This window comes from Notolepis coatsorum (assembly GCF_963971535.1).
Source record: "Notolepis coatsorum genome assembly, chromosome: 2".
Classification (NCBI taxonomy): Eukaryota; Metazoa; Chordata; class Actinopteri; order Aulopiformes; family Paralepididae; genus Notolepis; species Notolepis coatsorum.
The window spans coordinates 189,057,193-189,073,672 of NC_140166.1; the positions used below are offsets into that span (position 1 = coordinate 189,057,193).

The 16,480-nt window shown below is 42.6% G+C and overlaps 1 protein-coding gene across 2 annotated transcripts in view; it reads left to right on the plus strand.

Moving 5' to 3' along the window:
• The first annotated feature begins 502 nt into the window (after positions 1-502).
• Positions 503-16,480, plus strand: part of map2k2a (mitogen-activated protein kinase kinase 2a) — a 49,078-nt gene continuing 33,100 nt past the window's right edge. The window contains exons 1-4 of one of the 2 annotated variants that reach the window (XM_084309089.1): positions 503-892; positions 1,011-1,130; positions 1,362-1,572; positions 13,013-13,159. In XM_084309089.1, the coding sequence (XP_084165215.1) occupies positions 1,042-1,130; positions 1,362-1,572; positions 13,013-13,159 (447 nt within the window). In that variant the 5' untranslated portion in view covers positions 503-892; positions 1,011-1,041. The remainder of the gene's footprint in view (positions 893-1,010; positions 1,131-1,361; positions 1,573-13,012; positions 13,160-16,480) is intronic. The other variant, XM_084309090.1, reaches the window with a different exon arrangement.

Sequence of the window (16,480 nt, forward strand, 5' to 3'; positions counted from 1 at the left end):
AAGAATCCTACAGGAAATCCTTAAATTCCTGCAGGACTTTTTTTGTAAGGGCATTTGGGTCCAACTAGTAACCCTAGCAACAGAATTACAGTGAAACCATATATAAGCACAAAAAAAAGCATTTATTGTATTACTATGCCAATGAAACTCACCAAGATTGGAACCCGGGTCCCCAGGATGCGAAACCAAACATCTACCAGTCAGCCGATGGGGAATCTCTCATGGTCAAGGCCAGGGGAGATAATAGGTGTCGACTTAAGGTAGGGCACCAAGCTTAGCCTTTGTTTTGAAAATCATGATCCGGAAGTGTTTTCACTCATGCAGATAATTTTGCATTTCTGCATCAATCAACTTGTGAGACTGTCCAGTCTCGCGCTACTTAGAATGGGTTGGGTTCTCCCTGTGAGACTGTCCAGTCTCGCGCTACTTAGAATGGGTTCTCCCTGTACGTGTTTGATGCTGCAGCTGCTGCTTCCTGGATTGAAGTACCAGAGCCGAAAACCCCTTTTCATCTGAGCCCCACACCCCTGCTCAAGACGGAGGCAGTTCTGGTTGTACATTCCTGTCCTGCAAAGGCCAACCGAGTTGTTTATCTGGTTGTAGCTACCAGTCATCCTAGTAGTAGTAACCCCTCGTCTCATGAAAGCTGAGAAGCAAATGCTACATAGTCGGACTGAGAAACGCAGGACACGATTTTCCTGAAGCTGGTGCTATTAGTAGCGGCTAGGTGGCTAGTGGCCAGTAGTAGTAGCAGGTAGCTAGCCAAGGGGGGGATATAATCAGCATGTGTTGAATGCAAAGTATCACCGAAGAAAGGGTTGACGAATAAGAGCACCTGATATGATATGATCGATCTCAATAGCTGACTGACATGATCGCAAAAGAAAACTAAGTAAGCCAGCTAAGTTCCCAGCAACTGTTCGCTACTCCTGTTGCTGTTTTAGACTTAGTTTGAGCAGGCGAGCTAGCTGCTATCCAGTTAATTGCAGTTTGTTTTGTGTTATTCGTAGAAGTCGTGCAGCGTAACTTACTGTTATTGAAATGCCTGCCAAAAGAAGACCCGTTCCTTTGAACATAACGCCCATTGGGGAGGGACAGGCCATCTCCACCACTATTGATGCTGCATCTGAGTGAGTAACATTTGCTTACTAGATGTAAATTACATCTGATTGCACATGAAAGAGGGGTGTGTTTCCATATGGGCTACTATTCATGTCTTTATGTGCACTGTTGTTAAATCATGCTATTACTCCCACGCTAGTGCCAAATGGAGCAATTCTGTTATCAAGCACTGATCTATTTGGTAGTGCAGTGTCACACAGATGTCTTCCTCTTCCCCTCTCTCTCTCCCTGTCTCTCAGAGCCAACCTTGAAGCATTACAGAAGAAACTGGGTGAGCTGGACCTTGACGAGCAGCAGCGGAAGCGGCTGGAGGCCTTCCTCACCCAGAAAGCTCAGGTTGGGGAGTTGAAGGATGATGACTTCCACCCCATCTGTGAGCTGGGCGCTGGGAACGGTGGAGTGGTCAACAAAGTCCGCCACAAGCCCTCTAGCCTCGTCATGGCCCGGAAGGCAAGGCTCCCTCTTCTGTGATGCTTCTGCTTAGGGATGCGCCAAATATCTGTGGGTCATTGGTATTGGCCCATATGGGTTTAAGAGATTACAGATCAGATTACATTTTTATTGTAGAATTGGCAACACTCGTGATATCTCATTATCTAAAGATAATGGGTCATGTTTCAAACAATCGGTATCAGCCAATATGTTTGGGGGGGAACGAATGCTGACCCGAATGCTTTGAAGCTTAAATTGTTGCCATGTTAATCAGTGCCAGAATCAAGATTTAAATGCTTTGTTTAAAATTAGTATTTTTAATTATTATTATAAATAAAAAAATTACTGCTCTGAAAATGACCCTTCATCAGCATATGAAATGGCTTATAGAAATAATAAATTAATAATCCAAACATTCATTGTGAAAACACCGTTTACATGGAGGGCTACCTCAGGATTGGGGACTGGCCCTACAATCTCCTAGAAATGAGATGGGGAGTGGGATTGGGGCAATGCTCCTAGTATCCATGAGATATCCAGGGCTAATTCCTGAAAAGCTGAGTTATATGGCGCTACGTGAATTCTGCTATAAGCGTTGGTGTTTCTTGCCTGGACACGCTACTATTTCCAAATCAAATGTATATCATATGTATTATGTTTCATCATGAATGCATGAAAGGGGGTGTGGGGGGGGTCGTTTCTGATTATTTGATTGCCAGTAACGGCATTCGTATTGAACACAAAAAAACGCTGATCAGCTGGATCGGTATCAAAACATTGTTGGATCAAGCTGAAATTGATGTCGGATAGTCCTTACCTGTGGTCGGTGGTATTCCAAAAAGAATATTCCAATTGTCTGATCGCGATTTCCAGTATTGGTGTCCATCTGGTCCCAGACATAATTTGGCACAACTTATGGATAGAGTGTGCCAGATGCGTTTCGAAGTGGTCGGATGAAGCGATTTACTTGGCTCCGTCTAAATTCAGTGCCCGGAGGGAATTAAATTTAACACCCAGTGTGAATTTTTTTTTCAAAGGGTGGGTGATACTGCCACCTAGCAGGATGCGGCCGGTATTGCACTTTGGGAATCTCAGAATGATTTCCTATGGTAACCCTGAGATCCGTGTCCCTGAAATTAATAAAAAAGTCTAAGAAAAGAAATAACGATCCAAAAACGTATATATACGTTTATGGCACTGAACGGTTGGCGAGCAAACACGTATATATACGTGACTTCAAAAGCATGTAATTAACAAACTCAAAAATATTCTAAACACTGTTTCATATTAACTTAAAGGGGACATGCATTGCTATTCCTAGCACTATTTGGGCAACTTTACACAATTCCTGTGAGTCTATTGAACACATCTGTAAACTGTTATTCAAAAAAATTCATTGTTTTATATTTCTAATCCAAGTACTCAAAAGCCAAAAAAAATTCACTTTGGATTTCAGGCTGTGTTGGCCTGGCTCCGCCCATGAGCACTGTGTAAATGAGTATGTGCTACTGCTGCTTCCCCGCGCGAGGTCCAGCCCAGGTTGTGTGTAAATGAGTATGTGCTACTGCTGCGTCCCCGCGCGAGGTCCAGCCCAGGTTGTGTGTAAATGAGTATGTGCTACTGCTGCGTCCCCGCGCGAGGTCCAGCCCAGGTTGTGTGTAAATGAGTGTGCTACTGCTGCTTCCTCTCTCTCTCCCCCTCTCCATCTCTCTCTCCCTCTCTCTCACTCGCTCGTTGTCTGCCTCGCTCTGTTTGAGGAATTGTCGTGTTACACTATCTGCCTTGCTCTGTCTGCTGTCGCTGTCAACCATAGCATAGAGGGGGCGTTAGTTATGCAAATCAGTGCTATATTAACTAGGGATGCTCGATATTGGCTTTTTTACCGATACCGATATACCGATATCGTCCAACTCTTAATTTCCGTTACCGATATCAACCGATACCGATATATGCAGGGTTTCCCCCCCAAAAAATCTAATAATTTCAGGTAATTAACATTACATATCTCTTGTTGTGGAATTAACACAACATTATGCATACTTTTGACAATAAATAAAATCAGAATTTGTTCTTGCTTGCTTGCCTGGGTAAATAAAGGTTATAGAAATGTTAAAAAAAAAAAAAAAAAAAAAATACTTTCAAACCAATACCGATATTTTCCGATATCACATTTTAATGCCGATATTGGCCGATAATATCGGTAGGCCGATAATATCGGACATCCCTAATATTAACCTGTTAATCTGTAGACCGTTTTCGCCTAAAGGTACATGCCTAAGTAAATGGAAGATTGCTCCACTTCTGCAAGGTCAATTTGCATGTTCTTGGTATCTAGGAACATCTAGGGACCTCGGGGTATGTATTTCCAGTGTCAGAAATATTGTGTCTGTTACTAGTAATTATTCAATTGTAATGAATAAATTAATTATGATTAATTATGATTTATGATTTTGATGATGATAAAAAATTGATACAGTGTGAGAAAATGCTCACTGAGCTCATTCACCACCTTATTGAGATCATGTGTACAAAAAATCTAAGCAAATGAACCCCGGGAAGATGATTAAACGGAAGGATTTGTAGATACAGTAATTAATGATAATTGACTTTAATTATAAATTCATATTTGACCTTGAACTTGACCTTGACCTTATTATGGCCAAATCGTACATCTATGGACAGGGAAAATGCTCCTCTTTCCAATGGCAGGGTTGAATCTGGATTTAGTAATTTCTTGAGGTTTTTACGATAATTAGCATTTTCCGATAAATTTGTATTTCCGATAAATCGTATAAAACATCGGTAAAAATGAAAATATACACTTTGACTACTGTTTTTGATAGGGTTATGGTCTTTACTCTTGGCTACAAAAAAATATTTAAAAACATTAGATAGCCTACATAGAACATAAATAAACCTGTCTCAGACTGACTCACATGGTCCCGATTCCGATGGTTGGGTGTCAGACGGAAGCGCATGCAGCCTTGTCACAATCATTCCAAAAACCTCGCTCGGATGGTACTGATGCCGCGGGTATACAGAGGTACTGGCATGCCAGCTTTGCCAGCCTGGGGAAGCATTGGGTCTCATTCCCGAAAATGTTCCAAAGATATATTCTGGAAGACTTATCTTGGAACCACTGAGACATAATCTATGACAAGTACACTCTGAGTCCTGAACGTGCTGGAGATATGTCTTAAGTGGCTGAAACGGTCGCAGAAATTATATGATCTGATATCTGCTTGGAGAATGGCAATCTGTCGTAAACTCCAAAGCGCGTTCCCGTTCAGCTCATTTGCATACAAATCACCGCCTCCATAGTTCCTTATAAGGCAACTAGTGATGCAGCTGTGTGAAATGGAATGGCGGAAGTGCTTTGCGAGCCACGTGATTACGAAACCTAGCGTCAGTCAGTGCCAATCAGAGAGCGTCTCCGAGAAATGCGGCTAGGTTTCGTAATCACGCTTGCGCCCATCAAAACTAGATTAGATTAATGTATTGGCATCATATACAGCTCGCGGTACACACCTGCCGCAGCGCGCGCGCACACACAGACACACACACGCGCGCGCGCAGTACTGTATATGAATGAATGAATGACATATAATATATATAGCCTACGGCGGGCGTAATGAATGAACGCAGTATAGGCTTATTATTCCACATAAGCCTATAGGCTACTGTTCATTCGTAGGCGCACACAAGACTTGTTATGGAATATTAATGCAGTCTATTTCCACCGATTAGCTTTAGTTCTTATTTATTTATCCACCGTCATTTCAGTGTTGGTGTATAGGCTATATAGTGTATTTCAATATACGTTTAATTGATTAATGATATATTCGAAGGAATGCAGGTTTATAGCTATATCAACCCCCTCCAATGTACAGTAAATGACCAAGTATGGTTTTGTCAATATTCCAATGTACAGTTTTGCTTGTACAGTGTAAGTCTATCCCCCACCCATCCCTACCCAACCTCCTCCAACAGTTTCTACGTCAAATGTACTCTCTTTTCTGAACTCTTTTTGTATCACAAACGGTACTGTATTTGCAAATCTGGTATCATAAATGTATAGATGTAGCAGTACTGTCTATCTGTGTCATGTGTGTCATATATGTTATGATGAATTGAAAATGGGGGACCCTGATGTAAACAAGACGAAATTCTTTCTCTGGTCTGCCTCCCCTTATGTAATTGAGCTGTACTGTACTGTACCCATTCTGCAATCTGTTAATAAAGTTTTCAATCAATCAAACAAAGGTCTGTCCCATTGTATACCAATCAATGGGATACATTGCATGTTGACCTGCATTCTTTCAAATGTATATAAAACAGATGTGTAACATTAACATTAAAACAGATGTGTAACAAATAAGAAATACAAATTCCACAGAAGGCATTCAATTATTATTATTTTCAATAATTTCACAATAATTGCATAATTGTGTTTGAATATCTGAGTAATTATTTGTCCAAAATAGCTGGTTCAGATATGGTTAATCCAGCTGCCCTGTGATCAGATGAATCCATATTATTTATTTTTCCGACATCAAATTCATAATTTCTTATCGTACAAATATTGTCATATTTATTTTAATTATGATTAAGTAATTAATTCCAAGGAGGCCTGTAGCGTTGACGTGAAGGAATCACTATGAGAACACAGTATGTCAAGTTATTATAACATTTTAAATTAGTCAATCAATCATGAGATTTGATCGTGGGCTGAGAGCATATTTAAGTGTGCTCCTCAGCACTCTTAGATCTGCTCTCAAATAAGATCTCAGGAAAATTTGAAGACTCCCACTCCCAGCCCTAATATGTCTTAAATAGGCCGAAATCTGGCTAAGACGAAATATTTTGTCGTAACTTCGTTCGAGAATGAGACCCACTGACTTTCCACCAGTTAGTCGGATTTGTATCCAGGGGTGCGTTGCTCATGGGACGGGGTTGCACGCCGTGCAACCGGCTCTGTGAGCAGAAGCACGCACATGCACGGATGTGCATGCACACAGGAATGCGCTGCACTCGACTGATGCGCCAACTCGGTAAGTACCCACCTGGCTACTTTGCATAACAATAGCGCCGGTCGTCACTCGTCGGGTGTGTTCAAATTACATTCTCAGATAAAATTCTCACAACTTGTGAATGAAATGTGTTTCATTCCATTCGTAGAGGAAATTAGGCATTGTCTTTAGTCTGTGCTTATGCGAGGGAACATTTATGCGCGGGAGCGTGCGGACGCGGCGTCATTAAAACACTGTGCAACCAGCTTTGAAATCAGCAACGCAACACTGTTTGTATCCAGGGATGGGGAACTGTTATGCGAGGTGGTCTGCCATATGCCGACCCGGTAAACTTCTAACTTTAGTTGGCAACAATGCAGTGGTGACTTGCCAGTTCTCGTGATGTAGTAGCAGCAAGTGACGGTAACATAGCTTTTGGTCGTCACTCGTCAAGGCAGTCCAGCGGTCTGTCGTCAATGCAACCTTGCGAGCAGCGGTAACGTTAGATAGCTGCGCGAGCAACTCTGAACTTCGCATCGGTGTACCTCTTCTCGATGCGCGAGGTGGTTGTGCCTCAGGGTGGGATATGGTACGCTGGCTCAAGCAGGTGTATCATTTGCCGTCAACTAGGGCTGGGCGATATGGCCTAAAAATTAAATCTCAGATTGAATTTTTTTAAATCCGATTTATGATTTTAATCGATTTTCTTCTCTTGAAAACTAGAAACGCCAAGGAAATCATTCAAATAATCTTTGTTTTTATTTGACACAAAAAGATTATCAAACCAAGAATATTTTCCCTATTGGGATTGAAGTGCAAACCTAACTTTCACCAATCTTCACTTAAAAAAAAATATATATATATAAAAGGTTACTCTTGATCAAACAAAGATGAATGTCCCTATTGGGATTAATAGTGCAATAACTTGCTTTTTCACCAAACTTCACTTAAAACAAATAAAAGGTGCCTCTTGATCATCAAACAAGAATGAATTTCCCTATTGGGATTAATAAAGTGCAAATCTAACTTTCACCAAACATCACTTTTTGTAAAATAAAAGGTGACTTGGAGAAAAAGAAAAAAAAAACGATTAATCGCCCAGCCCTACTGCCTATTGCTTATTAACAGCGGAGGAGTGCGCCGAATGCTTCCGCGTTTTCCCTGATTGGCTGCGACACGCCCCGCGGCAGTCGCAGAGCGGAGCGGCAGAGCTTGCGGCATTATGTAGCCCTAAACCGCGATGATTTTCATTCGAAGCTTAGCTCACCCGGCAGCGCGGCGGTCCTGCGGTCCGTTGGTTTCAAGTTCGAATCCCGCCATTTTTTTTTTTTTTTTTTTTTAACGTGTATTCTTTCGCCGGTTAAGGTTAGGCATGGTTAAGGTTAGGCATTGTTTCGTAGTTGGTTAAGGTTAGAAAGGTTAAGTTTAGGCGCTGTTAAGGAGCTGGTTAAGGTTAGAGTTTGTCTTAGAGAATGGCAATATTCTTTCTATGGTTAAGGTTAAGGTTAGGCATGGTTAAGGTTAAGGTTAGGCATTGTTTCGGAGTTGGTTAAGGTTAGAAAGGTTAAGTTTAGGCGCTGTTAAGGAGCTGGTTAAGGTTAGCGTTTGTCTTAGAGAATGGCAATAGACAGCCTATTTCCGCACTGCCGCTCTCTCGCGCTGCCGCCGTCACATGGTCACATTGTCACATTCTTGCACTCCTCCGCTGTTAAAAAGCAACACGCAGCCCTACTGGAGGGGAGAGAACAGATGGTAGAGCTAAACGGTACTCTATCCCCCCCCTCCCAGTGAGCTGTGGTGTTCCACAAGGAAGCATACTAGGACCGTTACTGTTCCTAATTTATGCAAATGACATGTCGTCAGCTTGTGACTGTAACTTGTTCCTGTTCGCGGACGACTCAGCCCTGCTGGTCTCTGACAAGAACAAGTTACAGGTTGAAAAAAACCTCAGCTCAGAACTCGGCAGAATCTGCACCTGGCTCGCTGATAACAAACTATCATTACACCTGGGTAAAACAGTCCATTCTCTTCGGATCCAATAACAAACTCAGCAAAACCAACTGCTTCTCTGTTACAGTGGGTGACAATATTGTCACAAGGAAAGATGAAATTACATACCTAGAGGCAAATCTTTCCTGTGACAAAATGGCATCCAATGTAATCAAAAAAGTCAACCAACGAACAAGATTCTTGTACCGAATCTCCTCTCTGGTAAACAAGAATACCCTGAAGACTCTAGCAGGAGCACTCATTCAAGGGTACTACGACTCTGTGTGGCACAGCGGAACAACAACACAATCATCAAATTTGCTGACGACACAGTAGTGGTGGGCCTGATCTCTGCAAACGACGAGAGGGCCTACCTGGAAGAGGTCAAGGTCCTAGCGGGATGGTGTCAAGAGAACAGCCTCTCCCTGAACGTCCGCAAAACAAAGGAGATGATTGTGGACTTTAGGAGGTCGGGGGTCAGGGACTACAGCCCCCTCAGCATCGACGGGGCACCGGTTGAGAGAGCAAACAGTTTTAAGTACCTCGGAGTCCACATATCCGAGGACTTGACATGGACCACACACATTGACAGTGTTGTGAGGAAGGCACGGCAACGCCTCTACTTCCTCAGGCGCCTAAGGAAGTTCCAAGTCAGTCAGAAGATCCTTAAGAACTTCTACTCATGTACAATAGAGAGCATCCTGACTGGCAATATCACCTCCTGGTTTGGGAATAGCACCGCACAAGACCGTAGCAGACTACAGAGAGTGGCCCGTTCAGCCGAACACACAATTGGAGGGGGGCTTCCCACTCTCCAGAACATTTACAACAAGCGGTGCATGGGTAAGGCTAAGAGAATTATCAAAGACTCCAGCCACCCAAACAACTGCCTCTTTGAACTGCTGCGGTCAGGCAAGCGATACCCGAGTCTCATGGCAAGCACAGAAAGACTCAGAAGAAGCTTCTATCCCCAGGCCATCAGGTTGCTCAATGAACAATAACACTATACAACAACCATCAAATGCACTCACAGCACACACAACCACACGCACACACTCACTTTAAACAAACAACCCACTGCAGCACCCACTTACACACTTTAGAACACATAAACACACTTTATATTTATTGGCAAAGAATTTGCACTACAACCCATACCTCAGTACACCTTACTGTAAATTGTACCTAAATTGTACCTCATCCCATTTCTGCTTTGCACTATATAGTATATTGTATATTAGTATATTGTATAGTATATTGTATGGTAACTCAGTTACTTCTACTTGCATTGAACATTGTACATATTGAACACTTGTGTCTACGTACGCAACTTCTATTTTATACTGCTATACTTATTTTATTTTATACTTATCTTTTTTGTCTAGCACAGTCTCTGGAGCGTAACAGAAGCATTTTGTATAAAAGTATTCTGTACTTCTGTATGACAACTAATTTAAAGGAACTTGGTACCAAAGCACCTCAAAGCCACTAACAACAAGATTACAAACATCACAAAACAAACTGGTCAGACTACTGCTTGACCTTACTCCTAAATCCCACCTCACCCCTGCCCATTTTGACAACCTAGGATGGCTTAGAGTAGACGACAGTACAGCAACTTGCAATGGGCCTGGTCTACAAGATACACTACATCACTAAGGTACCCATGTACATGTCGAAATACTTCCCAAAGGTCAGTGAATACCACAACCACAACACCAGAGGGAGTTCCACAAATCATGTTCAACCCAGATTCGGCACAAACAAGGGTCTAAACACGTTTCGCAATTATGCCACATCAATGTGGAACGCCCTACCCACAGCCGTAAAAAAATGTGAATCCCTACCCACCTTCAAAACCGCTCTCAAAGAGCACCTATGGGAGGCTGCAATTCGAAACTGGTCCCTGTAAATGTCCAAACCCCCCCCCACCCACCCCCTCCTAATCTACAGTTCCCTCCCCCTCGTATTTATATATTATCTGTTAGGATCTCCGCTTAACAGTACTGTATATTTGCATATCTTGTATGTCACAAATGTAACAGTACTGTATACCTGTATGTCATGTAATTTGTCATAAATGTCATGATATATATCTGTATATTTGTATGGCCCCCGTAAATGTACAAACCCCCCCTGCCACCCACCCACCTCCTCCTAATGTACAGTTTCCTCCCCCTTGTATGTATATATTTTCTGTTAGGATAACAGTACTGTATATTTGCATATCTTGTATGTCACAAATGTAACTACTGTATGTCAGAAATGTCAAGATATATATCTATGTTGCGTATGTCATTAATGTCATTATGAATTGAAAATGGGGGACCCTGATGTAAACAAGATGAAAGTCTTTCTCTGGTCTGCCTCCCCTTAACAATTGTGTGTATTGAGCTGTACTGTATTGTACCCATTCTGCAATCTGTTAATAAAGTTTTCAATCAATCAATCAATCACTAAGGTTAGTTAGGGTTAGATATATATAAATGTCACGTGTTTGAGTAAATCCTTAACGATCAATCAATCGATCTTCGATTCATTGTTAACATCCCTACCTCCTATACCTAAAGTATACATGTATTCCTCCCTACACCTAGACTCCTAGAGTATACATGTATTCCTCCCTACACCTGGAGTATACATGTATTCCTCTTGTCATTTGTTTGTTCTCTTGTTTTCATGTCTTTATTCCACACCTTGTAGAGATGAATGAAGGTACTTTTCGCACTATAAGCCGCACCTGAATATAAGCCGCAGCAGCTAAATTGAATGATGTGTACATATATAAGCCGCACTGGACTATAAGCCGCAGGTATTTTAATGTTTAATTACCGTAATTAGCATTGGGACACAATACTGTCTGACAAATAACAAGAATTAACTCATTTACAAGTTGTATTAAGTTTAGCAAATAAGGGAACAGATAAATAACATTTCAATGCAGTCAAAAAAGCAATATTTAGATTTTTACATTTTCGGGTTTGGTCATGTCGAGTCACATATAAGCCGCACCGTTATATAAGCCGCAGGGTCGAAAAATTGGGGGAAAAGCCGCGGCTTATAGTCCGAAAAGTACGGTAAATTATTCACTCATAATTACTATTGAATCTTCAAAACAAATTGTCACCAGGACAGCCCTAAAATATATATTTGACATTGGCAACAACCTCACAAAACCATATCAGTGCATCCGTACCCCTAATTTCTCACTTTGTATGTTGCGTCTGTCCACTATGTTGTTACTTTTGTTATTCCCCCCCCCCCCCTATGTAAAGCGACCTTGGGTCTTTTGAAAGGCGCTATATAAAATTAAGCTATTATTATTTTTGTTACAAATGCTTAGAACCCGTTTCTTATCTAAACATGCATCCAAGTAATTACCTTTAGGAACCATGTTGACCGACATTAACCCTGGATTATGCTTCTTTGTATTTTTTTTTTTTATTATTATCTTTTCCCCCCTTCTTTTTCCGTTTTTCTCCCATCCCAATGTTAGTCGTTATGTCAATTCCCAATCCCCTTCCTGGTCGTTGCACACTCTACCCCCTACCGTCGGTCTGTCACATGCTTCCTCTTTGTATTTGTAAATGTAGTCAGAGGGTCATTTCTACCTTCATACAGTTTTTTTTATTTATATCAAAACAACATAGTGCTACTGGTTAGTGAAGCAATTTTGCTATCAGAGTGTAGCTGGTTCAAATCAAAGGCTGTAGAGCTTAGGTGCACCTGCAGACCTCCACCGGAAATGTGCTGCGGTACACAAGAACATCAAACTGAATCTCAAGATGGGCACAGAGAATCTGGGCTCATATTTATCACCCTTCTATGAATAGAATCTAGGACCATATACTGTACACCTCACCATGACTTATGAACCAATCTAGTCTCTTTTTAAATACTGATCTAGGACCATATCACCTCACGATGACTTACTGTATTAACCAATCTGGTCTCGGATCAGTATTTATACTTTTAAGATGCTCGATAAATACAGGACCCCCAGAGAGTGAACTGGTATAGGAGAGCCATCAATGTCTTAGTTTCCACCTCCCCAAAACGTGTGCCCTTGGGATGGAGGGCAGACGGGAGTGACACTGTCTCATCTGTTTCTGTCAGAACAGCCGCTCGTCTGTGTCTCCTGTCTCATCTGTGTCTCCTGTCTCACCTGTCTCTCCTCTGACTCATCTGTGTCTCCTGTCTCTCCTCTGTGTGTCCTGTCTCATCTGTGTCTCCTCTGTCTCTCGTCTCTCATCTGTGTCTCCTGTCTCATCTGTGTCTCCCGTCTCATCTGTGTCTCTTGTCTCTCATCTGTGTCTCACCTGTGTCTCCTGTCTCATCTGTGTGTCCTGTCATCTGTGTCTCTTGTCTCTCATCTGTCTCTCACCTGTGTCTCCTGTCTCATCTGTGTCTCCTGTCTCACCTGTGTCTCCTGTCTCTCATCTGTGTCTCCTGTCTCTCAGCTCATCCACCTGGAGATCAAGCCTGCCATCCGGAACCAGATCATTAGGGAGCTGCAGGTGCTCCACGAGTGCAACTCGCCCTACATTGTGGGTTTCTACGGGGCGTTTTACAGCGACGGGGAGATCAGTATCTGCATGGAGCACATGGTGAGACACTTGACAGCCCGACTTAGAATGCACAAGAGAGAAGCTTAGCAAGTGTTCACTTGCTTAGATTCCAGATAAGTTACCAAGTATATTCCCCTCTGAGGGGATTTCCACCTGGCTGAGAAATGTTAGTTGGTAACAAACACAGCAATGCAGCGGGGCCACGTAGTGCTACTTAAAGGGGAACTCCAACATTTTGGGAAATTAGCTTATTTAACATCTTCCCTGGAGTTAGACAAGAAGATACATACCTTTTTTGTCTCTGTGCGTGCATTTAGCTTTGGGAATAGACGCTCCGTTAGCATAGCTTAGCTTCATCACTGGAAGTGAGGCAGATCCGTAGCCTTACAGTGCCTTACAGTGTATTGCAAGGTCTGACATTGACCAAACTTGATATGCATGACCTTGGTGGGCTCTAGGTCAACTCCTGAAAAGGGGGTCAATGTCAGACTTTGCAATCAAAAGTTAGGGGGCTAATAACCCTTGCCATAATTTCAGTGCGCCCCCTAACTTTTGATTACAAGGTCTGACATTGACCCCCTTTTCAGGAGTTGACCTAGAGCCCACCAAGGTCATGCATATCAAATGTGGTCAATGTCAGACCTTACAATACACTGTAAGGCACTGTAAGGCTACGGATCTGCCTCACTTCCAGTGATGAAGCTAAGCTATGCTAACGGAGCGTCTATTCCCAAAGCTAAATGCACGCACAGAGACAAAAAAGGTATGTATCTTCTTGTCTAACTCCAGGGAAGATGTTAAATAAGCTAATTTCCCAAAATGTTGGAGTTCCCCTTTAAGCATGTTGTCCAATAGCTTTACTTCGGCTCCCGTTGCTAACCATTTGAACTCTGATTAATGCAATAAGATGCATAGGCTATTGAAATTGTGTGGTGTACAATCTGTGTAGTTGCTTTTGTGTAGAGCTGGACAACAGTTTCAAGCCTTTTTAGTAATTCAGTTCAATAATCCCATCTTTTATCCTTTTATTTAGGCTAATAACAAGCTGTACAATTATTTAAGATAATTGTAACTGAGGGGTACAATTCCCTGACTGTATTGAGAGTATGGTATCATTAAACCACTACTTAGTTATGTACTTTAATTACTGGCCATACAGTACACGGTATATCTGGTGAACACCCACACAAGAATACGGCTTAACAAAGAAAGTTATATTTAGAAGTATTTATTATTAGAGCAGCAACAATAGGTTACAATATTGAGAATTATGAATTGCGCTTATATGGCGAAGAACACTTAAGTAGGTCAAGAGCGTAAGTCCATGAGCATAATAAGATGGGTATAATTGACACCACCTGTAGCATAAGAATTACATAAGGCGACTTCCGGTTTTGAGATGGGTGGATAGGAGACCACTGAAAGAGCTCCCGGTCAAATAACTCGAGAAAGGGAAGTAAAACCGTCTAAAACAAAATAAAAGGTGAAAATTCAAAGATATAAGAGAAAAGGAAGGATGTGCACGAGAAAAAGTGAGAGAAATAAGACCCCAGAAGACACCGGAGGAAAAATCTAACCTCGAGGAAATGACTGAAGAAATGGCTCAGACGAGCGTGACGCAGGGAGGCAGGGAAGGAGACCCCGTGGAGCCCGCCTGGTTAACAAGAATACAAACGACCATGCTGGCTGGGCAGGAACTACAAGCCAAGGCTAACCGAGAGTTACAAGCTAACGTGCAGGCTAATGCAAAGGCTATTCAAGCTATACAAGACAGCACACAAGCTAACACGAGGAACGTGCAAGCTAGCGCGTTGGCTAGCCAACAAGAGTTACAAACTAGCATACAAGCTAGCGTGATGGCTAACCAGGTGAGCACGCAGAATATCCAAGACAGCATTGATGGACTGAGGGAAGAGTTGAAGAGGGGACAGGACGAACTCAGAGGGGAAATGGATAAAGGACTCGAGGCAATGAACGGAAAAATACAAGAGCAAGAGAAAGACATAAAGATGTTGGAAGAAAGGACGGCCGATACGGAAGAATGGAATACAGAAATGCATGATATTCTGAAAGAGACGCTCGAACAACAGAACATGATGAGAGGAAAGCTAATGGACTTGGAGGGGAGGTCGAGGAGAAACAACATACGAATATGGGGTCTGAAAGAGGGGATGGAAGGAGATTCGATGGTCAAATATGTGGACAGCCTGATTCGAAGAGAATTAAAAATGACAGCCCTCGACAAGACAGGGATTCAGAGAGCGCACAGGACTCTGGCGCCGAAGCCGCGAGAGGACAAACCACCGAGAGCAGTTATAGTAAACTTCTTGGAATTCGAGGTGAAAGAGAACATTCTTAGAACAGCCTGGCAGAAGAAGATAGAGGTGGGGGGACAGAGAGTTACTTTTGACCATGATTATGCAACGGAGGTGGCGGTAAAGCGTCGGAGCTATGCTCAGATAAAAAAATCTCTGAAGGAAGGCGGAATCAGATTTCAATCACCAATGACCACGCTGAAGGTTCATTGGAAGGAAGGCGCAAAGGTGTACGGAGACGTGCGGGAGGCGGCGAGGGACATGAACCAGAGAGGATGGAAGGTGCCGGGAGGAGGAGACGAGAGACCTACGCTGCTGCAGAGGTTGGAGAAGGCGAGGAGATGGACCAGGGTCGGCGGGGGACGAGGAGGAGACGAGGAGAACGGGAAGGTGAAGGGGATCTGAATTGATTCAAAGCAGATCAACTGAGAAGAAGGACGCAAGGACACGGAGAAAGGGGGCGGAGAGGAGACGAGATGGTGATCAAAGGGTGGATGAGTACAATGCACACACACAAAATATATAGTGAGAAGATAGTAATGTACATGAGATAATTATAGGTAGACCAAAATTTAGAAAGGAAGGCATAGAGATTCGAAGCACATTGGACTGATATACGTATGACGCACATAATGCAAGAGAGTGAAAACATGAAAGAGACTTGTTGGGCAGGAAGAGTATGACAAAATACATGGGGGATAATTAAACCGAAAGTGATAAAAAAAAAGGGGGGGACATGTGCATTCAAGAGATATATGGAGACGGACATTAAAGGGACTCAGGAAAACACATGTCGCATAACACAGTTAGACGGAAACATGAATGTGACTAAAACAGAGCTTTTTGACTGGGAGCTCGGTCAGACCACACACAGAGCTGGACATATATAGTGCGCTCAATGTAGCCACTAGGGGGGGCCCTCTCACTAGGAGAGCCACTACTCCCCACCCACCAGCGGGGAAAAGAGGGGAAAGAATAGGACCCTCAAATGCCATGGAAGTGAATTTTGATGTTGATGTTGATGTTTATTATGTAAATATGTATG